This window comes from Vicugna pacos, chromosome 11, assembly GCF_048564905.1.
Source record: "Vicugna pacos chromosome 11, VicPac4, whole genome shotgun sequence".
In the NCBI taxonomy this organism is placed as follows: Eukaryota; Metazoa; Chordata; class Mammalia; order Artiodactyla; family Camelidae; genus Vicugna; species Vicugna pacos.
Window position 1 is genome coordinate 40,069,980 of NC_132997.1, and position 24,900 is coordinate 40,094,879.

At 55.6% G+C, this 24,900-nt stretch overlaps 1 protein-coding gene across 2 annotated transcripts in view; it reads left to right on the top strand.

Annotated features, from left to right (window-relative positions):
* Nucleotides 1-5,974: 5,974 nt before the first annotated feature.
* The window catches only part of GRID1 (glutamate ionotropic receptor delta type subunit 1), a 624,094-nt gene continuing 605,168 nt past the window's right edge, over nt 5,975-24,900 (top strand). The window contains exons 1-2 of one of the 2 annotated variants that reach the window (XM_031682334.2): nt 5,975-6,450; nt 8,688-8,843. In XM_031682334.2, the coding sequence (XP_031538194.2) occupies nt 6,372-6,450; nt 8,688-8,843 (235 nt within the window). In that variant the 5' untranslated portion in view covers nt 5,975-6,371. The remainder of the gene's footprint in view (nt 6,451-8,687; nt 8,844-24,900) is intronic. The other variant, XM_072972326.1, reaches the window with a different exon arrangement.

Consider the following 24,900-nt stretch of genomic DNA (forward strand, 5'->3'; position numbering starts at 1 on the left):
GAGTCTGAGGTCCAGTGAGTCCTGGGGCCCCACCTCACCTGTGGACACCTGGAGCTTCATCCCTCGTGAGGACAGAAGACATATGACTGGCTCAGAGTGTGATGTGCAGAGTCAGGGTGGGTCAGCTTCCTGTGAGCTCCCTGGTGGCCAAGGGGACAAGGGCTTCACCCCTCTGTCTTGACTGTGTCTTGTGGATAAGTGGCCCCCTGGCTTCCCTGCAATACCCACTGAAGACACAATGGTTGACATGTCTCTGGCTGCCCAGGGCCACCTTAGGACCCTGCTCTGTAGAGACATGTCTGAAAAGTAGTGAACAGGCCTCAGCATTCTCCCACCAGGACCATTCTGGCGACTTCCATCCTGGGCTCTCCACCGACTCCTCCTTCACATCTTGCTCCCCTCCCCTCTGTGTTTGTATACATGCTTCTACCTCCATGCTTTTACATTTGCTGTTCTCTTGGTTTGGGATGTGCACTTCTTCCTTAACTCAGCTCATGCACTCATCTCAGCCCGTGTGGAGCCCACTGCAGGGACCTACTGCAGCAGACGGCAGGGGCGGGGAGGCCTCTGGGCAGTGGTGGGAAGGACAAGGGGCCTCTGTGGTGCTCCACGTCCTGGGTGTAGAGCCTTGACAGTGACTGGCCAGGGTGTGGAGGCCCGAGTTCTGCTCTGGAGAAAGATAGCCTGGGGTTTGGTTCCTTGCTACTTGTCCTTCCTGGGGGAATTGGAAGCTCCCTCAGTGCAAAATGGCCAGCGTTGCAGGGCCCAGGGGCCGGGGAGAGAATTGGGAAGCCTCCTCAGGCCTTGTAGTGGGGAAGCAGGGATCCCAGCTTGCAACCTGGGGAGGGCCTGGGCCAGCTTTTGGGCTCTGGAGAGATTCATCAGGATGGAGGTTTTCAAACTTTAGACTCTCAACAGCAGAACCCTTTCCTCATACACAGTGGACTTAGAGCACTCAAGTTCAAGCCTGAAGGAAGTGGGGTGGGGCTAGAGCCCTGGAAGCCAGGACCTCCTCTGAAGGACACCCTGGACCCAGGGTGGGGGACACACACACACCTGGAGGACCACTGCTCTAGGAGGAAGTTGGGACACAGGCTGCCCCAGGAGGCCTGGGACTGAGATGACAGCTCAGGGTTCTTCCTGATAACTGAACCCTCCTTCTTTTTGCTTATGCTTGGTATTTGGTAATGCCTCTGTGCAAACTCTGGCCTGCCTCTTCTGCCCTTCAGAGGGGCCTACGGAAAGAATGGACCTTGCTGGACTCCACAGGGCCAAGGGGAGCCCTGGATGTCAGCATGAGAACGTGGGTGGGCTTGAGCTGGGGTTTGGTGCTGCCACCTACCCTGCCAGGGAGGCCTGGGTCCAGGGACCAGATCTCTGAGGTTCTAGATTGTTTTTGCGGAGGAAGCAACTTCTCACACAGGCAATGTTTTAGATTATCCTGGTTTTAAGCAGACTGCACACTCTAAATGGCCCTCAGTTTCCTGACCATAGAATGGGGATAGAGAGAGATCCCTGCCCTGCAGAAAGAAGGTGCTCTTGTCTAGAGAGGAAATGCTATGTGTGATTTCCTTCCTCCTCATTGGCCTGTGGGGCGTGGCTCCAGCAAAAGGAAGCCTCCTTACCTGGGCTGTGAGGCATGGGCTCCTGCACTGTGCCATTGGCACTGAAGTAGACAGAGTACCTGGGGAGGCTGGGTGTGGCCAGGGGGTTGGGCCTATCAGTGGATCCTGCCTTGGAGGCTGCGGCAAGGTGGGTGCAGGGAGGGCACCTTCAGTTTCATTCACCCAACCCCCAATGTGGAGAAAACCAAAGACTAAATGAATAGAAGCCTCGAATACTGGAATGAGGGATACAAAAGATTGCTGGCCTGGGAAATTGAAAAGTAAAAACCCATGAGGCTAACCAGAATAAAAATAAAGTAAAAAATACGGTAATATAAAAGAAGATGAAATCAAATAACTACACACTGAGAAACAGTAAAAATGAGATGAAAGAGATTGGCAAGAAGGGGTAAGGAAGACAAAGCAGAGATGGACAATTAACATACAACAAAAGACCAAAGGCAGCGACTGAGGGGAAGGATGAAATAAGCAATAAATAAATGGGGGTTTTTTGTTTGTTTGTTTTTAAGAAAAACCCAGTGGGTTAAGAGAAGAAAATAGCAGTGGGGTTCTCTGAGCTCAGATTCTGGCAGATGCCGGTTGTTTGGAGCCACTGGGAACTGAAGACACAGGGCGTAGAGCTTGGCTCTTTCTAAGATGCTGGCTGGCCCCTCCCTGGGGGGGTGACCCCAGGACTTGGGTTGGCTTCCTCCTTGTGTTCTCTGGAGTGCTGTCTTCTGTGAAAGCCTGCAGAGAATCCCCCAAGCTGGGTCTTGCTCTCTCTTGCAAGTGGTAACCATGCAGGTCTGAGCTGAATTATCTTAGAAATCCTGGGTAGGCTGTATGCTGGGGAGGGAGGGAGGAAGGTAGACTATCTTATCTGGTTTGGGGCTTGCTTAAAGGAGCATCACTGGGGAGGGGTAACCTCTTCAGGGGTTGGGCAGTGGTGGTTCTACATGAAGGAGACAGCACCCCAGGGAATGTGCCAGGGCAACAGGCTCCTGGGAAGGTCAGGACTCCAGCTGGTGCTCCCTCTGTCCAGTTGGGATGGCTGGGATGAGAAATGAGATGACAGAGAAAGGAGAGGTCTGCTTTATGGGATGACAAAACTCCAAGTGATGAGGTCCAAGTGGACCACCATGCGTTGTTTTTGTCTTGATGTTTCATCTGCAGGTGTGATGACAAAATACTGGCTTACGGTAGTGTTTTAATTAAGATTCCTGATGGGCTCAGGTTATCTCTTTGCATCTCCTTTCCTATATGGAAAATGGGAATACTATCTTCTAGTAAGATGTAGGGTGTTGAGCACTGTGCCTGCATATGGTAAATGTTAAATAAATATAGCTAGAATTAGTGTAACTGAAGATCTTTTAAGAAAAAGCAATCACTTGTGCTGGCTGAACTCTGTTCAAAAGGGGGATTGATTGATCCACTTTTAATTTCTGTGACTACATCTTTGGGGAGTGAGGAGCAAACCAAGAGCATTGAGTCCTGAATCTGCCAGTAACTCACCTGGTAACTTGGGCAAGTTACTCCTTTCTCTGAGCCTCAGTTTTCCCCTCTGTGAAATGGATTTGCATCATATGATCCAGAGATTGCTAATCTCTCTTCTCCAGCCATGTTATTAGCGTTGGGGTGAACTTGTTCATCAGGTAGAGTTGCTTCCCCTGGAGTCTGGTTTGGGGGAGACAGCTTTTGCAGTCCCAGAGGTTATCAGGTCTTAAAGGGACTGGGCTGGCCAGGATCAATAAGTAATTAAGGATTTGATGAGCTTGATAAAGCCCCAATTATAGCCAATGTCCTTGGAACCTGGTAATCCCAACTTCAGGTGGCAGAGAGGATTAAAAGAGTCTTGCCTAGAGGTAGTGGGGCATAGCACCCCAGTGATCTCTGGGCCTGCCTCCCCACTCTAGGAGAAATCGGACCTGTGCAGAGTGCCCCTCCTGGCTAGTCAAGGGCTACCCAGGCCATTCCGGTCTAGCAGGAAAAACTGGCTTGGCTTGGGAGTGTAGGAGGATGAGCACCAGGAGATGAGCATCTTGGGATGGTGAAGGACCCCACACTATGGGAGATGGAGAGAAAGGTGGTACCCAGGACAGGAGGTTGAGATTTACTCAGGCCAAGAGCTTCCAAGGGTATGCCAACCTGAGTCATCGCCGTCAGGTCCCAAACTACAGGGAATCTCATCATCCAAACTAGAAACTGATAGAAATCTCAAAACTGTGTGTGTGCTTATAGGTTGACTTCTTAATATTTGGAAAGGGGTCTTGAGACTGGTCTCACTGCAATCATCCTACCTCTATCTAGCATAATAAATATCAAGAAAAACTTCTAACTGGGTTAGAAGTATCACATGCCTACTTTACTAACATACTGCAGGGGTCCAAACAAGTGTGTTTGAGGAATCCCTGACCCTGTGGCTCTTGATCTCAAGTTTGAGCCCCTAGAGGGTGAATATACTACCATCCTTCTGAGGTGGAGACAATCCCCATAGGAATCAAAATGTTATATAATAAAATCCATCCTTTATTTCCCTTCTCTCTACAACTGTTCAGCCAGTGCATGGTAGAATTCCCAGGGAATGAGAATGGAGACATGGAGAGTTTGTAGAGCCTGAGTGGGGCATGTTTTACAATTCAAGGCCCCTAAGATGGATTTCTTGAGGAAGTGCCTTTGTGTGAGCACCACATCCAGCTGGACAGCTCGGCCTGCAGCATGCATGGCCATTTTTCTCTCTCTGTCCATTGGCCCCCTCATCCTGGAAGTTGCCGTACCAGCCCATGTGGCTCCCTGCTGTTTCTCCAAATCAGCTTCTCCTCTCCTCTAGGTGCCCCTGCCCAACTGAGTCAGTCCCATCAGTCACTGCAAGGGCTGCCTCACTGCTCTCCAAGCCTGCACTGGTCCCCTCTGCACCGCCTCCTCCCCCATCTTTCCACACACACACAGACTCACACTAAATTCTTTTTCTTCTTGCCTTGGCTGGCTAACCAGCATTCAATGCCTGGAAGCCTCCCTTACTTCTCCCTTGGTAACCCCTACTCAGCCTTTAGAACTGTCACCTCTTCCAGGCAGCTACCCCCTGGCTCTTCTTCCCAGGCTAGGTCACAGCCCAGGACGTGCCTGTGCGTATATGACACTCAGGGTCCTTGACACCTCTTTTAATGATCTGTTTAGGTGTCTGCCTCTCCTTTGAGTGGGGAGTTCCAGGAAAGCCTCTCTGAATCTCTCACGCCCAGCGCAGGGCCCTGATCAAGGCAGAGGCCTTGGGGGCAGGCCAGCAACAGGGCTCAGGGGTGCTCCTGGGCTCGCGGGAGCAGCCTCTCCTAAGAGGCTCTGCCAGCTGCTCCCAGACCGAGAGCTTCCTTGGAATCCTGGTCTGGGAAGGCTCAGTTGTCTCCCCAAAATCTTGAGTGTGCCACGTGCAGCCCACTCTGTCTGAAACTTGGTAGGGTGGGTGGGGGCGATGGGGAAGGGTGGCTACGCTTCAGGCTTGCCACCTCCTTCCAGGCTGGAGCCCAAACAGCTTAACGCTGTATCTGGTGGTGGCGGCTGGCCGGAGGCATCCATGGAGCAGTGGAGAGAGCCCCGCTCTCCGCTGGCTATAAGAAGCAAGCTCTCCGCCTGGGCTTGCGCGTAAAGGCTCCGTGCAGGGTCGGAGTCTGAGCACGCGGGCCGCTTGGAAGGCTCCTCACGTCCAGGCGCCTCGGTCACGGATGCGCCGGTTTCCGGCCATGAATTGGGCTTCAGAGTCAGAGCCTCCTGCCCGACTCCCGGCTGAGCCCAGGGCAGCCGGGCGGGGGATGGGCGCCCGCCAAGGTCCGTGGGGCCAGCTAGGGTTCGAGCCCACAGCGGTGGCTCTGCTCCTGGACGTTTGGCCGTGGCGGGTCCCCTTTGGCTCCCCTTGCATCCTGGTGCCTGGCTCAGCGTCCTGCCCCATCTTTATCCTGGCTATCCCTGGCCAGGCTCCGCGAGGGGCTCTTTGCCCAGGGCGGGGGTAATGGCGCGAGATGCTCGGCGGCTGAGGTTGGCGGGCGCCAGGGGGCTCCGGGAACCCCCGAGGGCAGTCGGAGGCAGATCCTTCTTCATGCTCTCCTCCCTGGCGAACGGGGCCCGAGACCCTGGGCCGCCAAGTCTCTGTGCACCGCAGTCCTGCCGATTCCCCACCGCCCTGCCGGCCTCCGAGCGTCGCTCCAGCTGGGAGAGAGGGGCACCCGGCGCCCCCTCCGAGCCACGAGCGGGAGAGCGCCGCGCTGCGAGGCAGAGGCTCCGCAGTCACGTGGTCGAGAGGAGGGCGGAGGGGAGGGAGGCGGGCAGGGAGGGGAGGGGGAGCAGAGCCGAGGGGGAGGGGGAGGGGAGGGGGCGTCCTCCGCAGTTCGCTCCTCGCCGGGGCTCAGACACACAGCAAGCCCGGAGCCGCCGCGCCGGCCCGGCTGCTGCTGCCACCGCCTCCGCCGCCTCCGAAGCCTCCCGAGCCGCGGGAAGCGCCCCCGCCGCCGCCGCGGGCCGCCCCCGCCGCGCCGGCCTGGGCTCGGGCTGTCGCGCCGCCGCAGCCACCACCGGAGCCGGAGCGGGAGCCCGACCGCGCTGGGCTGGGCTAGGCTGGGGCGGGCGCAGGGCGCAGGGGCGGGCACGCGGGGGAAGACGCACGGGCGGGCTCGGCTCTCCCGGGGAGCGGCCCGGGACTGCACCCGGACCGGCGCCTCCCCGCTCCGCGCTGCCCTCGGCCTCGCCCCGGGCCCGGGCGGATGAGCCGCGCGCCCGGGGGACATGGAAGCGCTGACGCTGTGGCTTCTCCCCTGGATATGCCAGTGCGTGTCAGTGCGGGCGGACTCCATCATCCACATCGGTGAGCGCGGCGGGCGGAGGGGTGGCAGGGCCGAGGCTGGGCGGGGGCCCCAGCGGCGCGGGGGGCGCGCGGCGTCCAAACTTGGCTGTTCCCTGGGCTGAGGGGCTCGGCGGGCGGTGCTCCCCCAAAGGGCCGCGCCGCGCCGCCCCGCGGAGGAGATGTGCATGGGCCGCGCCGCGCTCCCGCGGGCTCCCGCTGCTCCCCGTGGTTCCAATCCCCTCGCGGGGCCCGCGGCTTCTGCCGACACTTCGGGCTGCGGCTGCGGGGAACCTGAGGCTAGACGCACGTCCAGACCCGCGCCCGTGGCGGGGCCGTCGGCGGGGTAGGGCTAGCCCTTACGCTCAGTTCAGAGCAACGTGGGGGCAGGGGGCGGACAGGGCCCGGGGTCTCGCCAAGTTGGCAGGGCAGGATCAAAGAGGCCTGACCGGAACCGTCCGTGAATGTGGGTGGGTGGGTGGGTGTTGTCAGCGTGTGTCGCTTTGTATGCACCTGGCACCGTGTTGGTGTCACTGCGAGAGGGCGTCGGGGTGTGTGGGGCCATCCAAGTCTGTGTTGATGCGTGCACGACTGTCTGTCAGCCTGTCAAGAGTGGACACTGTCTGCCTGTTTCCCTGGTGTGTGTGTATTTCTTAGTGTATGTGTGGGGAGAGAGAGAGAGAGAGAGAGAGAGAGAGAGAGAGAGAGTGTGTGTGTGTGTGTGTGTGTGTGTGTATCTGGTTGTGGCGATGGCAGCCTAATCCTGGACAGTCCCAGAGTTTCCCATGGCCCAAGTGTTGGGGGCTGGCAGATGGCCTGGGTGGTGGGAGCCAGAGGAGAAGCCTGGGCAGCGGTGTGTTGGGGCAGTGTGTGTGCGCAGGCTGAGCGGGATTTGACCAACGGAGGGAGAACCGGGAGAGAAGAGGAGACAGGAGAGGAGGAGGGGGCCGGTGGATGGGGAGTGTGTGGGAGTTGGTAGCAGCATGGGAGAAATCCCAGGAAGTTGGGCCGGGTTAGGGGATTGACAGTGGTTGCTTTTAGGGAGCTCTTCTGCAGTCGCCTTTCCGGAAGTTGGGAAAGACCATCGAGCCCAGAGAAACTGGGGGTTGGGAGGTGTGAGAAGGCAGGAATGATGGGACAGGCCAGGCAGGGATGTGAGGGGTGGTGAGGGACTAGGCCTGGGCTTGGTGTGCTGCAGTTCCCCCGGCAGGGGCCAGGGCCAGTCCTGCTTCCCAGTGGTGGGTGGTGGTGGGGGGCGCTTGGGTCTTGGGTCTTGTGGTCAGCATTGCGGCTCTGGGTATAGCATGGAAGGGTACCTCCCTCCTCCTGCCCAGCCCCCAGCTCCCAGGATCACTGGGCCCAGCCCTGGGACTACGGTGAACCTCAGAGCCTGGAGGGGAGGAAGGACTCCAGAGTTGTGCAGGCTGCAGGGCCAGGCTCTGGCGAGTCTGACGGATCTTAGCTGCAAGTGCACAGAGTCAGCCAAGGCGGTGCTAAGAACGCAAAGGGCCAGCCGGAGGCTGCCCGGGAGGAGATGTTCATGGTTCAAGAGCAGCTCCTTCTGGCTCCTCAGCCTTGCTGTGTCAGAAGGCAAGGTGTCCAGGGACATTCTCTTACCCACCGGACCCCCAGTGTACTTGGAAGAAGAAAAAGCGGGGAGGGATGGAGAACAGGAGGCAGAGCCCAGGCAGCCAGGCTGGGACTGAGCTGCCTGTCATCAGTCATCAAAAGCCCCTACATAACAAAGCCCCCTGACACAGGAAAGCCACTGTGGACCTGCTTGCTCAGCTCCATGCCAGCAGGGAAGAAGGAAGTCATCAGTCAATTTTTGGGATGGGGACTGGGGTCATTGCCCTGCGGGGGAATTTTCTGGCTCCTAGGATGGCACTTACGGGGCCATGTCAGGGCATTTAGGAGCTGCCTGAGGTCATGCCAGCTTGGCTCAGTCCATTATATGGGGGCATGTCTGGTACATAAGGTGGCTTGATTGTGAGACACTTGTGTGACCTGGCGGCAGCATGTATCATGTGCATGTGTAACTCATGTCAACTGTGTTGGCATACGGGGGCGGGCATATTTCTGTGCTGGTGGACTGAGGAGAGCCTTAAACTATCCTATCTGGCTAGAACTCCAGCCCAGAACTCCCACCACCTGGCAACCTGCAGTCCTGCCAGCACCATGACCCAAGGGCCAAGGGTAGGGGTGAGGTGGGGAAGGAGAGCCTCTCTCTAGGCCTGGTCTTGACCCCTCCTCTCCTCCAGGTGCCATCTTCGAGGAGAACGCGGCCAAGGACGACAGGGTGTTCCAGCTGGCCGTATCCGACCTGAGCCTGAACGATGACATCCTGCAGAGCGAGAAGATCACCTACTCTATCAAGGTCATCGAGGCCAACAATCCTTTCCAGGCCGTGCAGGAAGGTGAGTGACCGGCCGCAGTGCCCAGGCTGGGGCCGGGGCCCGCCAGGCCGCGTAGCACTGGAAACCCGCGGGGTTGCGAAGGGCTGGGCCGCGCGGGGGGCCTCCTGTGCCCCTGGGCGGTCGCGGTGCTACGCACGGTGCGCGCTCTCTCCCCGGCCCACCAAAGCCGGAGCGCGGGGAGTGCTCCTCACCGCGGGGCTGAAGCGGAGAGCTTGTGAGCCAGCGAACTGGGCTCCTTGCGGGGCGTGTCGCGGGCTTGTGTGGCTCGTTTTCAGCTCGGTGGGCTAGTGTGTGTGCCCAGCGCTGGCGGCGCAGGGTGTGCGGCTCAGGGCCGTCTTTGTTGTTTTGAGTGTTTGTGGGTGGGCGTGTCTGCGCTCCCGGTACCTGGGGTGGTGCGCCTCCCCTGACCTGGATGCGCTGCTGTTTTCTTTGCTGCCGACCGAGGCGCGTCTGGCGCTCAAGCCCGTGGTCTGTCCTCTCCGGAGCACAACCCCGGACGTCATGCGGCTCCTCTGTGCCTTGGCCCGCGTTTCTCGGCCTCATTCCTCGTCCGGGGTTTGGAGAAGCCACGCTCTCTCGCAATCCTCACCATGGGCGGAGGCTTCGCTGCCTGGGCCGGAGGTGGGCGCTGTTTGACCAGGAAAGGAGTGAAGTTGGGCCAGGCCAGGCTGCGGGGAAATCCTAGCCTGCGCCTGGGCCTGGGCCGGCGTGGTCCAGCCTCTGCCTCGGCCCGCGGGGGCAACAAGAGTGCCTGGCTAAGCGCGTTTGAGACCGAAGCCCTTTAGCTTTTCCCTTCTCTCTGCTGCGCTCCCTCCCACTGGATGTGAGCCTGGGTTCTGGGACTTGTGTGTCTCCCCCACGACGCCTGCTTTCTCATCAAGGCTCTGATACCTGATCTCAAGGCCCCTCATATCTGCCCAGCCCAGGGCCCCTTTCCTCTCCTCTGCCCCTAAATCCATGGGTTTGACTCCAGGCCCTTATACCTGGGAATATTGAGGACAGAGGGCACCGCTGGTGGCACAGGGTGCAGGGATTTCTCCCAGGAGGAAGTGACAGGACAGTGGGTGTACGGTGGAGGTGGGCTGGCTGAGGGCTCCAGGAAAGTTTTCTCTCTCCCCCCTCCCCCAGCCCCTCGCCCCAGAGACCTCCCCCAGCCCTGGGCTATACGTGGCTGCTGGTCTCTTGGGGACCTCCAAAGATAGGGTGACTCAGTGAAAGGTCTAATCTGAGTCTAGAAGTTCGGTGCTGGGGAGAACTTCTTGCTGGAAGGAGGTTTTGGGGGAGCCTTCTATTCTTGAGTGTAGCAGAGGAGAAGAGGGCCCAGCTCTGGGGCCTGAAGGTCCAAGGATGTCTTGAGGTAGTCGTAAAAACCTGGAGTCCTGAATGTGTTTTGGGGGTGGTGGTGAGTGAGGTGAAGCTGGTGTTGTCTGTCATGGAAACTGCTGCTCCCAGATGTCCACTGATGTTCACTGAGATACGGGAGGAGGAATCCCTGTCCTTCTTTGCTGTTAGATCATGCCCGACCTGCAGTCCCTGTCCCCACACACCCTGCCTCTGGATGTCTTTCTGTGTGCCCTTATTAGGAGAATTGCCAGTGCTTGGGGTGGGCTCTAGCTAGGGGAGGGCGGGGCCTCCTTAGGCGGGAAAGACCCTAGCTGGGGTGGGAATCTGTGGTGACCCAGGCTTTTCCAGTTACACAGCACAGTTTTCACAGTGCCTTTTGCTCCCTTGACAATGTACACACACGCTTGTCTCTATGGACATTCGTTCTTTTTGAGCTCAGGAGCTGAGGACTCAGTTGGGGAGCACATATTTTCCTGCTCCAGGGAGCTCACAGTGTGACAGCGATGCCACCTGTGTTCGCCATGGTGTTTTGGCCCTTCCACCTTCTCTGTTGACGTACCTGGTTTCCGTTGACTTCCTCTCAGCTGTGTTGCGTATTCCATGCTCACTCATTTTGCTCCGAATGATGCTGATCTCCACGCCCCTTCCCTGCCCCGCAGCAGGTCCCCAGAGACTGAAGATAATGCCTTTGCCCCGGGTTACAGTCTCAGGCAGGTAACACACATGGGTGAGCTGGGCTGCTGGGCCTGGAAGGACCCAGAGTGTAGGGTCTGGAGAGGTCTTCTCTGTCAAAAGCAGCAGCTGTTCCACAGCTTCAGCCGATTTTGTCATTTTGGAGTGAAAATCCTAGTGTTAAAATTGTGCTGACTTTTTTTTTTTTAAGAAGAGCCCCAAATCTGGACCTTAATGTAAAACCTGATTTCTAACTGTTGTCAACTGATCAAACAATTTCAGCAATACAGTACAAGCCAAAGAAAATGGAGCCATGGGCCATTTAGCCTTCAAGCCCTAATGCAGTTTTGTCCTGGAGACACAGGGCTTTACCTGGGGCCCTTTTCTGGGTCTCAGTTTCCCTCTTTGTATAACTGGAAAAATGTCTCAGTGGGAGGGTATAGCTCAGTGGCACAGTGCATGCTTAGTGCACAGGAGGTCTGGGGTTCAATCCCCAGTACATCCATTAAAAAAACAGACAAACAACAAAACCCTAATCTCTCCCCCAAATAAATAAATAAAATATAAAAATTGAAAAAAAAAAACCTCAGGCTCTAAGGATGGGTGGCTGACACAGTCACAGGAGGGTGTGAGAGTGCGTGTGTGCACATCCGAAACTAGAGAGCTGGATGCTGGTGGCTGACAGTTGTCCAGGCAGAAGAATACTGACCAGGGGTTGTTGGGCTGCCCTCTGCCCATAGGGCATGTGCTGGTTAAAGTTGGCGGGCTTTCAACTGAGAAGCCACGTGGGCAGAAATCCACATTGTTATCTGTGACCTTTCGAAGCCCTGGGATGTTACCCGGGATGGGAGGAGCCAGCCCCTTGGGGGCCTTCAGGAGCGTAGAGCTGGGCACCAAGGCTCCCTCTCCCTGGCCTGAGGCTTGGCTAGGTAGGTGCTCAGCCCACTAGGTGTCCTCTGTGCTCCGTAGGGTGCTGTCCATCCCGTGGCTTGGCCCTGCTTGATAGATACCTCATCTCTCTCCTGGGCCTGGACAGTCAAAGAGCAGCAGAACATGGGTGGTAGGCACAGTTTTGCTGGGAAAGGAAAGGACTTCTTGGCTGGGGAGTGGCCAAGGCTTAGAGCAAAGGCAGACGGGTTCAGTCTCATTGTGGACCCCCTGGTGGAGCTGGGATTGAGCTGAGGCTGCCCTATTTTGGCCTGAGAGGCAGCACCATGCAGGAAGTAAGAACTTGGCTTCTGGTGCCCAAGAAATTGGGCTCAGATCTTGCTTGCTTCCTGTGTAGTGTGATCCTGGGGGAGGCCTGGCCCTGTTCAGAGCTTCTGTTCATGAGCCTGTTAAGAGGGAGCACTCACAGTACCCGCCTCCTGGGGTTATTGGGAGGATTAAATGAGACGTGTATGAATCGTCTGTGGAAGACCTGCGGTAGGTGTTCAGTAAACACTAATTCCCTCTCCGTTCCTTGACCAACTGCGAATCCATCTCAGCTTCTCTGGAGGCTGTTGGTATTTCCAGCTGCCTCACTGCTTCAGCTAGTGAATTCCTTGAGAGCGGACCCTAACTGACCTTTTTATTTCCAGCTTTTTACTTAACTTTTCCCCTCCTGATTATAAAAGAAATGCCTTGCAACAATGAGTGTGAATTAATTTAAAAATGTACAAAAGGAAAAGGGCAGTGCGTGCTCATTATCTAAAATGTGAAAGGTACAGGGAAGCAGCAAGAGACAGAACAGAATCATTCTACCACTGTTATTTCCTTCTAGTCTTTTTTCACTGACTGAATTTCATAAGTGCTGAGAGCTCCTATTCTGTTCAGTTGTATATTTTGAGTTTTTAAATTTTTCATTTATCATTGGCTTTTTTGGAAATCACTATGAACTATTTGTAAACATTACTTTTAATGGCTGTGTATATTTTTCAATATTCAAAACAGCTTTTTTAAAGAAAAACAGTGGAAACATTTGTGCTAAGATATGTTTAAGTATTTAATGAAGAAAACAAGAAACTCAGCTTTGGCTTGCTGGTCCTAAGCTTTATACCTGCAACTTCTTCAGGCTGGTTTTGTACAAGCTTCTTACAAACTACCTTTAGAGGCAGTTGGTCTGTTGAATGTAAAAGATTGGATCACTTTTAATACAATATGCATTTGGTGAGGATTTAAAGTTAGCAGATGATAAACAGAAGTGATGTTTAAAACTCTAAAAATGTTGTATCTCAGATTTAGTTGGCAAAGTCCATATTAACAGTAAGTGTGAAAATTTGTCTTCTAGATACTAGAAGAGATACTAATTTGTTAAATAAAAAAAATTTCATGTTGCTTTAAAGTGCCTGCTGAAGGAAATGATTACATAAATGCATAAATGCATAAAAGAACTGGCTGAACACGAGTCTCCTCCATTCCCAATATTACCTTTTACTGTAAGTAAAAGACTTGAGTTATTGACTATGCTGTAGATACATCTGTCATAGAGAGGAGAGATAACAATTTAGGGAAGAGGAAGAAAAAAGGAGCGTATGTGAGGCAATATTCCTTTTAGTTACAATAAGCACAAAAATGTTTCAGGAAGGCAAGGTAAAAATCAACCAAGTGTAGCTTGGTGTTCACAGAATAAACCAGTGAAACAATGAAATAAAATGAAAGGAAAGTGCAGTGAGTTTGTTGGTGTCTCTCTGATGGTCTTGATCGTATTATAGTGGGCGCTCTTAGGTGCCCTTCCCCTCGTGCTCCATGACATCTGCTAGATGGTCTCCCTCCTTGACACCTCTGGTAGCTTCCTCGGCTTCCCTTCAGAATGAGAGGTCCCGTTGAGGTTGAATTTTTGTAGCCCCTGCTGACAGACCCATTGTTCTCTCTGGGAAAGTCTTTCTTTGGTCCCTGCCCGGAAGACACTGCCAGCATCTCCCTGGGTGTGACCTTAGTGTCATTAAAGACGCTTGCAGGCCCACCGCCACCATACCCATCCACTCGGCTGCATTATTTTTTCTCTTGGTGCTGGAACAAATTTTACCACAAATTTGCTGGTTAACAACGGACATTTATTATCTTATAGTTCTGCAGGTCAGAAGCCTGACATGGGTCTCACTGGGCTAAAATCAAGGTGTCATCAGTGCCAATTCCTTCTGGAGGCTCTAGGAGAGAATCCATTTTCTTGTCTTCTCAGCTTCCGGAGGCTGCTTGCCTGCGTTTGCTCCTGGCTCCCTTCCTCCATCTTCAAAGCCAGCCGTGGTGGGTGGGGTCCCTCTCAGGGTGGGTCCCGTCTGTCCTCACACCTCCTCTGCCTCTGGTTCTTCTGCCTGCCTCTTCCCAGGACCCTTGTGATTGCATTGCCCCCCCCCCCCCCCCCCGATCATCCCGGCTGATCTCCCTGTCTCCAAGCCAGCTGATAAGCAACCTTAATTCCACTGCAACCTCGATTCTCGTTTGCCATATAGCCTGGCATGTTCCTGGTTCCGGGATGAGGACGGGGATGTCTCTGTGCGCCTGTGGGTGCCTGTTGTGGCCAGGGCGTGCTGTGACCCTTCCCTTTCTTCTGCACGGTTGGCTGCCCTCTTGCTTACTGGCTGGCATCTTCTTGTCACTTGGGGTGTATGGCCATGGTTCCCTGTCTATCAGACTCACTCTGGAGGTGGCACACTGTAAGCCTGCAGGCCTCTACAGACTTACCTGTGCTCTCCCGTGACACCCTGACTTCCTTCCCTGGGCCTGGAACCTGTCTGTGCCTAAGGAAGATCCTAGAGGAATGTGCTTTGTGAATAGCCAGACTGTTTCAGTCTGTGTCACCCATGCAGGGCCATGACCTCTGTTTCTTTGAGGCTGGGTTCTCCAAACCCCCTTCCTCTCCCCATCCTCCACCCCATTCACCTAGAGCCCAAGGCGGGGTCCTTGCAGAGGTTAGGCTGCCACCCAGGGGCTCCTGCCCGTGACGCTTCAAACCAGAAGATGGCTGTGGCCGTGGCTGCGGGTGCTGATGGCCACTCAGTAGAGCTGGGCTGGGGACGGACGGGGAGCCATCTGGTCCCCTCTCTGGATTTCTAACAAGCCTGTGGCTCTGTGAGGGAATACTGTCCACTTCCCTCATCTGAACTAGCAGGCTTCAGAGTTTCCCCTCGTTCTAAGGTCACACACAAGCGTGCACACAGACACACACACACACACACTTTATAGACTCTACTCCTGCCCTCCCCACATCCCCATATTTTGGTTCTAAAGGCTCCCTTTCAGTATCTCTAATGCCATGTCCTTGTCCCCAGATTGGGAGGTTGGATGTAGCTGGCAGTGAATAGGTGGGCAGCCTATGCCAGGCATGTGGGGAGGAGGCCACGGGTCTAGTGAGAGCTGCCATTCTTCCCCTTCCTGGTGACATGGGAACTTTAATAACCTTCCTGTCTAGAGCGGAGTGTTGGGGCCATTTCTCCAGGTTTCTCAGCCTTGGGTGTCCTCCTTAACACTCAAAGCCATATCGTGGAAGGGCCAACAGACTCTCCAGATTCTTGTAGTTGTCAGGTCAAAAATCCCCTAGCCTTGTCCCCTCCAACAGCCATCTCCTCTCTTTACTCAGCCTTTTCACTACCCAGAAAATGCTGTCACCTAAAAACTTGGAACAGTGAGTCTGTGCTGCTTATTTCCAAACCATTTCTAACCCAGCCTGATCCCTGGATATGAATCATTTTAGACTTGGCAACCCAGGGAAGAGCCAGTTTGTCCCTACTCTTTGGTTTTGTTCTGTAGTTCCATTGTATCAGTCAGGATAGAGTAAGTTACACTGTCGTAACAAATACTCTCCAAGTCTAGTGGCTTTAGCATAGCACTCATTTATCTCCTGCTCATGCTACTTGTCCATCGTTGGTCAGTTAGGAGCTTGGCTCATCATGATCACTCAGCTTACATATTGCTAGTTGCTATACTAGAGGGAAAGAGAGCTCTGGGGGTCTCCGCCTGGATGTGACACATCTCACTTCTATTTATAACTAGTCGTGTGGTTCCAACTAGTCTTAAGGGATCCAGGAAGCACAGTCCTGCGATCTGCCTAGAAGGAGGAGAACTGGAAATATTTGGTGAATGACACAAGTATCTACTACCCAATTCACATCAAAACAGCCCTCCCATTTCCTTGCTGACTCATTAAAATGACAACAGTGAAACAAACAAACAAACAAACAAACCAAAAAGAATTGTAGGTACTGGATCCTGGTTGGACCAAATGCATGGCTCCTGTCAGTTACCCTTTGCCCACTTGTTTAACTTGTCTCCCTGCTCCAGAAAGCACCGGGCAGCCCTTTGGTGTAGTGGGTAGTCCGGAACCCTGGGTCCTCAGCCCTGCCAGGCTCTCAGGAGAGAGCCAGTCTTGTATCTACCAATCCTGTCCTCTGTGAACTAGGGTCTAGACAGGCCCAGTTCTCAGATGACTTGTGCTCAGTGCTTCCTAAGTAATGAGGTGAAGATTGGCATTCCGGCTCATCTGGTGCTGGCACCAGCACCCATGGGCCCCTACTGCTGGGCTTCAGCAAGCCTGCACTTCCTGTGGACTCAGAAGGCCTCCCTGTGACCCTGTTTCTTCTTGCAGAACCTCCTGCCCCCACTTCCCACACAGCAGTACTTCTCTGTCTTTTGCTGCAGCATCGGGGCTGGAGTGGAGACTCACCTCTGCCACGGGCTGTCCTGTGACAGCTCCCCTCTCTGGGGGTCTGGCCTCTGAGAGGCATGGGGCTCAGGAAGGCATCTGGGTCTGTGTTCCATATCCCATCAGTTGGGTTCTCTAAGACCTTCCTCCCAGCCTATGAATGGCCAGTTTTCTGGCTGATGGCCACAGGCTGGGGAGAGAAAGACCCTGGGTTCTCCCTTCTAGGCCTGAAGCACAGGCAGGGTAGCTGGGAGGTGATTAGATGGCCCTCTTCTATCTGTTTCTGGGCCCAGTCTGTGGGCGGGGCAGACTCCCAGCAGGTAAAGCTGGGAGCTGCCCACTGGGGTCCAGGGTGGTCCTCATCCCAGGCTGTGCCTCGTCCTCCAGCCAGATCTGGGGCATATGGCCCTGACTGGCCCTGTCTACCAAGCTTGCTTCCCTTACATTAGTTCTTTGCCAGACCCAGCAGACGCAGCCAGATGCTGCAGCTCTGTCTCTGCCTGCCCTGTTCGTGCTCCTGCTCCTAGCAGTGCTCAGCCTGGCCCTGCCGTGCCTCTGCGTGAGAACAGACGTAGCGTCCACAAGCCGATGGGGTGGGGGTGGGAGTTGGGCAAGAGTCTTGCTGCTGTCACATGCAGACCGGGGTTCCCGATGCTGCTCTGTGTCTCACTCTGGGCAGGCTACCACAGTTTCCTTGAGTGGAAGTTGGGGTTAATGCCACAGGACCCTGGGACGGTCAGTGGAGGAAATGCACTAAAAAGCCCAGTTAAGGGCCAGGCACAGAGGTTGAGATGGTTGCTGTAGTGCCAGCCTGAGTGGTCCCAAGGGGCTCTTGGCCTCTTTCCACTTCCTGACCTGGGCTGGGCAGGCTCTCCCAAGCCCTGCCCCATTTAGGGGAGCTGAGAGTTAATCCCGGCCTTGCTGGTGTCCCAGAAAAGTGGGGAAGCAGGTTAATACTGACGATGTGACTCACATAGAGGCTGCCTGGAGCCACCAGTGTGGGTGGTGCTCTGGGAACCCGTAGCCCGTCGCTGCATGGAACTGCAGCCTTCTGCAGCCTCACAGCTCTGAGTGCGCATCGGGGCCAGAACCCAGCCCGCCTGGCCCAGCCCCCGAGCAGCCTGCTGTAGAGCCCATAACTTGCTCTATTTGGCGGGCAGGGGTCAGGCAGAGCCTGGTTCAAATCTCAGCTCTGTGACTGATCTGCTGTGTGGTCTTTAAAGGTCGCTCGCCCTGTCCAAGCCTCAGTTTCGGTGTCTGCGAAGTGGGGCTACCTCAGCGTTGTGGTGATGGATCTAGAGAGGTGATGTACGTACGCATGGCAGGAAGGAGGCCATTGGTCAGCAGCCGTCCACTGGGGTACCCAGCAGAGGTGTGCTGAGTCCTGTGCTGGGGTTAAGGGTGTGGGTGGTGGCACACTGTACCCTAAGTAGCCCTTGGTTCTCTCTGTGTCCTGGCTACCATTTGCTCTGTTCTCCTGTTCCCTGGACAAGGGTGCATGACTCTCCTTGGTCTCTGGGCCCTGCCTGGGTCTACCAGCCCCCAGGTTAGGGCAGAGACATGGACCCCGCTGGCTAGACCCCATCCTCCCTGGGCCCTTGGCTGGAGCTCTTGGCTCAGCCTGTCCATGTGCCGGCCCTAACAATGCCTGAGCTGAGCCCCTGCAGGCTCAGCCCAGGGCTGGCCTGGCAGGCGGTCTCCATGCTCTCTCCTCTCCACGCAGCCCTTCTGCTCGGTGCAAAGGCAGAGGCATTAGGTCTTGCCTTAGCTCTGCTCCTGGACTGGGGCTGGGGGCTTTTTTTCCATCCTTTTGTCTAAGTACCCAGAGGCCTAGGAGGAAGGGTGGGGCCACAGTCTGGGCCCTAGTCTGGGCTCCAGGCCCAAAGCTCTGAGACCTGAACTCGGCACTGGGCTGGGCTCCCGGGGCTTGTCACCGTGGTGCCCATCTTTGGAGACCAGTGCCAGGCGCTGAGGGGCCCTGACTTGGCTCTGCCCCAGGGTCCTGGCTGCCTTCCCTGTCATGGCCGCAGACATCAGGTGCTGCTCCCCCTCAGCCCTGGGTGGTTCCAGGGCCCCTGCCCTCACTTGCCTCTCCCTCCCTCCTGGGCTCTTACTGAGGGGGTTGGCCCCCCAGGGCCTCAGGGCCCACACATGTGGGATGAGATCCCTGCAGCTCCCAGGGCCATTACACTGGGATACACTGACCTGAGGCTCTCTCCCTACCTCAGCCCTTTAAATGTTTAAAGACAGCCACTGTGCCTGCAGACTTTTTCAGGCTTCACATCCTGCAGCCTGAATATTTCTCACTTGGTTCTCTTTTTGACATGTTGATTTTGTTCCTGCCCCTTTTAACACACAGCATCCCGGATGTCTCTTGACAAGGGATTTAACTTGCTGACCTCAGCTTTACCACCCATAAAATGGAGACAGTGGTACCTCCCTTAACAGGTTGTCTCAAAGACCAAATGAGGTAATAACAGTGAAGAACTTAGCTGGTGCCTGGCACTAAAGAGGCGCTCGGGAAACAGGATACACAGTTACTGTCCTCATGATGTCTGACCAGTGCAGAGGGAGAGGCACGGTCACTGCTGGTCCTGGATGCTCTGCTGACACTAATGAAGCCCTAGTTAGTACTCCTGCTATGGGTCTGGGTGAGGCTCAGGTCCTCGAGCCCAGGGCTTTTGCCCAAGAAAGGGTGATGCATCAGAGAACCCCTCCTGGAGCCTGTGCAGGTGATGGATTCCAGTGTGTGACTTCACACCTGCTCCTTTAAAGTCCAGCCTGCTCAGAGCTTGTGAGTCTCGCTCATGCCTTCCAGAGGGTTGCCTCTCCTTCCCAGCCCTGAGCCAGCCTGCAGGGTGTCTGTGTCTCTCTTACCCACCTCCAAAACCCTCGGCAGGCTGGGCCTGGGCCGATCCTGCTGCTCGGCTCCCCAGCTTACTGCGTGGCTCCACATGGGGTCACTGGCCAGTATGCGTGGGACACGGGATCTTATCTGTGGGGAATCACTGATGTACCACTAACGGCTGCATTTCTGCCCCGACTCCATCCTGTGTTCTGTTTCTACCCATGTACACTCTATATATGGACTTTACAGAATCACAGCACACAGGGTCTTCTAGGGCCTGGACTCCAGACTGTCCATTCCTTCACTGTAGAAGCCTTGTGGGCAGTCACCTGGGTGGCCCTGGGAGCCAGTCCAGGAACCTCACTGAGGGGAGGAATGCGGAGTGCTTGGCAGCTGTGGTCTAGTACAGGCTCCTGGTGTTGGCCTGTTAAAAAGCGGAGGCATCTCTCAATACCCATTGTCTATGGACCCCTGTGCCCAGGGCTGTGTGAGCATTGTCTCGGAGAGCAGAGGGAAGCAGAGGTTGCTTCGGAAATGTGAAGGAACCTCGGAAGCTAAGCAGGGTTGGGCCTGGTTAGTACTTGGATGGGGGAAACGTGAAGGATTGGTAGCCGAGCCAGCATTCTCCTTGTTCCTTGCCTGCCCTCCCACTATGCACGTGACCCTCCCCCTATCTCAGGCCTTTGTCCAGTTCTCCCCACCTCCACCGCCATGTCCCCAGCCTCAGCTTGGATCTTTGTGGTCACTTACTGTTCCCCGCCTCTGCTCTCCCTTCCAGGCCTCTGTCCATGCAGCAGCCAGAGTTACCTGAAAAATTAATTCAGTCACCTCCCTCTCCTATTGAAACCCTTCAGTGGCTCCTTGCAGTACTGAGAATAAAATCCAGACCCCTTGTCAGAGCCTGCAAGCCACCAAGTACCCCAACAAGGGCTGAGCTCACCTGCTTCACTGCCGCCACTCCTCCTGACATCTCTGCTTCAGCCACCTTGACTTTCTTCCTGTATCTCCAACAGGTGAAGCAAGCTCCCACCCCGGGGCCTTTGCACATGCTATCCACCCCCACCTGGAAGGCTCTTCACATGACAGGCTCTTCCTCAGCCTCAGCTATTCCTCAGATCTCACCTCCTCAGAGAGGCTCCCCTTGGCTCCAAGTAGGGCCCCTCCCATTCCCTGACAAAGCCTTCTTTTCCTTCTTTGCCAGCTTCCCCACCTGCAATTGCGTTATTAGTTTATTTGTGAGGAGCCTCAGATCTGTGAGGGCGGGGACTCGTCTGTGTCATTCACTGCTCAGTTCCTAGAGCCAAGCCTGTGTGCCGTGGGTCATGGGTGTGCAGTAAAAGCCCCTGGATGGATAATAGGACAGACGGACAAATGGGACCTCTGTTCTCTGAGAGCCCCTCAAGCTCAGGGTCTTGCTTTCATGCTCAGAACCACTCGGGGCCCCACGGCATGCGGGCTGCAGGCTTGTTGCATTTATAAGCAGCCCCGTCCTGCCACCTTGTGCCGGCCTTTCTCTCCTGGTCAGCTTCTGGATTTGAAGATCTCCCTCCTGGCAAGAAATGATAGGAGCTGATGGCACAGCCTCTCCCTGGCAGTGGCCACTTTCACTGGGGAGGCTATGGCCCAGCACAAAGGCTACAGTCACATTGTGGGGGGGGGCAGTTCTTATGCTCACGGGCTGGAGCGGGTAATAGACTTGGGGGACCCATTTCTGGAAGGTGTCTCCCCGCCTGAGCTGTTCTGTCAGGAGCTCAGGGCCATTGGCCTGTCCATCCCCTCTGACGCGTGCCTGTGGGGCTGGGAGTGGGTGGGGAGGGAAGGGAGGTTCCCCGGGGGAAGTAGACCCTCACCCTGGGCTCCAGGTGCTGGCATTGGGGGCTCTGTGGCGTGATTGACGCACAGGGTATAAGCCAGGATCTGGGTTCTTCCAGATCCATTCTTTTTTTTAAATTGAAGTCTAGTCGATTTACAATGTTGTGTTAGTTTCTTTTGTACAGCATAGTGATTCAGTTATATACATATAGATTTTATTTTCATTATAGATTATTACAAGTTACTGAGTATAAGCTCCCTGTGCTCTACAGCAGGACCTTGTTTATCTCTTCTGTATATAGTAGTTTGTATCCGCTCATCCCACACTCCCAATTTATCCCTCCTCTCTGCTTTTCCCCCTGGTAACCATGTTTCTTTTCTGTGTCTGTAAGTCTCTTTCTGTTTTGTAAAGAAGTTCATTTGCATCTGGGTTTCGATTCTTGTCTCCCATCTGGGAATCCTCTGGTGGGCTTGGGAGCCTGCAGACTCTGGCCTCAGTCTCCACATGTGTGAAATGGGGATGGGGAGGGGAAGGGGGAGGGAGAGACAGGAGCAGCTGGAGGTGTGGGGTTGGCGAGGCTGGCTGCTCAAGCTTGGAAGGGTGGGCACTGCCGAACCCCCCCCCCCAGCACCCCTGCAGCAGCTGGTGAGCGGAGCCCATTTGCAAGGATGTAGCTGCCAGCCCTGCCATGTTGGCCTCTGAGGAAGCAGGAATTAGAAGCCTCCTGGTGAGCCAGGGCTGAAGAGGCTTTGAAGCTCTGCAGTTGTTAATGATGGCATCCTCATCAGGAGCAGCCTGCAGAGCGTGGCTGGGGGTCTGACTGTGTTAGCTCCTGGAACGTCATTAAAGGGAGGACAGCGGGTCTGTGATGAGTATCAGCGCCCACTGAGCAGAGCTGGCTAGTGCTCCAGGGGAGCTTGTAGATGGCGGGGTGCAGCTGGATGGGGACTGTGTGCCAGCTCTGCTCTAGCCTAGCCTCTGGGACATTCTTCTGGAAGCCCTCCCTGGCTGCTCTGTTCCCTGAGGGGGCTAGAGCCTTCTCTTTGCGGCCATGCCATCCTGGTCATCTCCCCACATGTCTTAGGGGTCACCTGTGGGGTCTGGGAGCACAGGCACCATGTGTTCTGCCTCTCAGGATTCCCAGCAATGCAGGACCAGAGCAAGTGTTTGTTGAGTGGCTGTGTGACTGTACCTGTGGCATGTACATGTGTGGGCCTGCAAACACACAGGAGTGGTTTGCCTGTGTGTTCAGGTGAGCTCACAGACATAACACCTGCAGATGAGCTGAGACCCTGGTGGTGGGTGGGTCCAAGGATCATCTGCTTAGAGAGCCCCTTCCTGTCAGGACCCCATTAAGACAGTGACAGGGAGACTGAGCTATGGTGCCCTGGGGTGTGTAGAGAGTTTCTGCCTCACATGTCTGGGAGGAAGTGGTTGCCCCCATGTGTGCTTGTGGGCCTGCTAAGTTGGACCATCTGAGAATACCACCCCCGAGCCTCACATCAGGGAATCCTGCCGAGGGTCTGAAATCTCCTTCTGTGTTAGTTATATTAGTCACATGGGTGTCAGGAGCACCTGTACCGGCCTAAGCAAATAGGGATATTTATCAGGCCATAAAATGGAAAAGGCCTCAGGTTGTGTAACTTCAGGCATGGCTGGATCCAGGGGCTCCAGTGGTACCCTCAGGACATCATCTCCTTTTCCTCACCCTGTCCCTGCCTTCCCGGGGGTGGGCCTCCCTCCCAGGCAGCCCTATCCGTTCAGAGCCCCCAGAGGCTACCAAGGTCCCAGGATCGCTGCTCATGGGCCTGGCGGGGAGACAGTCTCCTCCGGATCAGTCCTGGTGCCAGTGGAGTCCCTGGGCTGAGAGTGAAAGGGGCAGAGCGGACATGGGTGGGGTCACCTGAAGTGGGATCACCTGAAGAAGAGAAAGGAGGCTGGGTCCACACAACACCGGCTTGCCCTCCGCCTTCTCTTTGCTGCCCCCGGAAGTGAGAGCGGTCATGCATCATGGGGCTTCTCTGCCCATTCCCAAGGTGCTCTGGGGATCAGGGTTGGGCTGGAAGCTGTGGGGCCACACCTGGTGACCGGACAGTGGGCTCCAGGAGACCTCAGACCTCGAGGACTTGAAAGCTCTCTGGGGCAGGCGGGGTTAGGAGGGAAAGAGCCAGGCTTTGAGCTCTGTGCTGTGCCTGTGGGGGCAGGGAGGAGACCCGATGTGGACTGGGCAGTGTGGGAAGGCTTTCTGGGGGAGGGACACATGCTAGCCCAAAGGTCAGGAGGCTTTGAGTAAAGGAACTGAGTGCTTCAGGCATGTAGGAAAGAGTGAACCGAGTTGTGGGTGGCATTTGTGGCAATGAGGGAAGTGTGGGGACCAGCCTGGTGGGGTGGGGGTGGGAAGAGGGGAGCGAGCTTGGGGTCTGACCCCCACCCCTCTGGGTGCCCTGAGGGTCCTCATGGATGTGGTGTGACCAGAACCTCCCTTCACACCCCTAAGTCCTGAAGGGAGGAGGACCTCATGGCCAGGAGGTGGGCGCACTGCTCTGTGGCCTCCTGCAGTTCCTGGGGTGTCTGCGGTCCTCCTCCTCACTGTGTGTGATGTCAACGTCCTGTTTCCAGGAAGGGGGTGGGGCAGTGGGACTTGGCCTTAGACACCACACCCGCACTTTATATGTAGCCACAACCCATAACCTTGGCCCCAGACTCAGCCTTTTCCACCTGGGAGGGTCTTTCCTATCCCCACACCCTGTTGTGGGCAGGGCTCTTTGCTCCCTTCTGGATGGCTCATTTGTGGTCACCCCTGAGAACTCACTCAGGTGCTGAGGGAGGGGAAGAAGTCCTAGGTTGGCAGCGAGAGACCTGGCTTTGCACCGTACCCCAGGCCAGCTCTGCTCATCCTTCTGTCTGGTGGTGACTCTGCCCCAGGCTACCATGGACCCTGGGGGGCTGGACTGACCATGGAAGAATTAGGAGTGCAGGAGGCAGCTGCCTTATCAACAAGGGCTCCCGCATCCTCCTGGGCAGTTTTTGTCCTGCTCTGAACGACTAATTGAATAAAAATCCTCCACACCATGAGGCAGGGCTCTCTCGGGCTCTGCCTAATCTCGTTAGGAAGTCCCCTGACAGTCTCATTAGGTGGCTGGCTGATCCGAGAGGTTTGTCTCTGCCACGGGGTGGTCAGGCCCCTGGAGTCTGGACCTGGGATCAGGCCCCTACCCTGCTGCCCTCTAAACACAGGCTTAGGCAGAGGTGAGGCTGCATAGCTCTGCCGGCCACCAGCAGTCCTTACTCAATCGGTTACAGTTTGCTGGACTTAATTACTTTAAAATTATTAACTTCAGCTGGAGAAAGCAGGCAGTAGGGGTCGAGGAAGGAATGGGAGCCTCCTTAGGGGCGTGAGGCTGGGCAGGCTGATGGGATGGTTTCTAGCCGGGTCAAGACCACTTTCTGGGAAAGCTCTAGCAGGCCGTCCATCCTGCCTGCCAGGTGTGGCAGGGACGGTCAAGTAGGCTAAGGGTATGATCTGTGCTACAGGAGAATGAAGCCAGCCCAGGAGCCCTGGGCGGACAGATGGGGTGCCTAACCTAGCCTGAGCTTGGGAGCAAGCATGGAGGGCATCCTGGAAGAAGTGACTCCTGAGCTGAGTCTTGAGTGGACAATGGTGGTTGGTCAGGTGAAGAAAGGGAGGCCGGCACTCCAGGTGGTGGAACAGCTTAAGCAAAGGCTCAGAGGTGTAGAAAGACAGGCTCTGTGAGCTGTC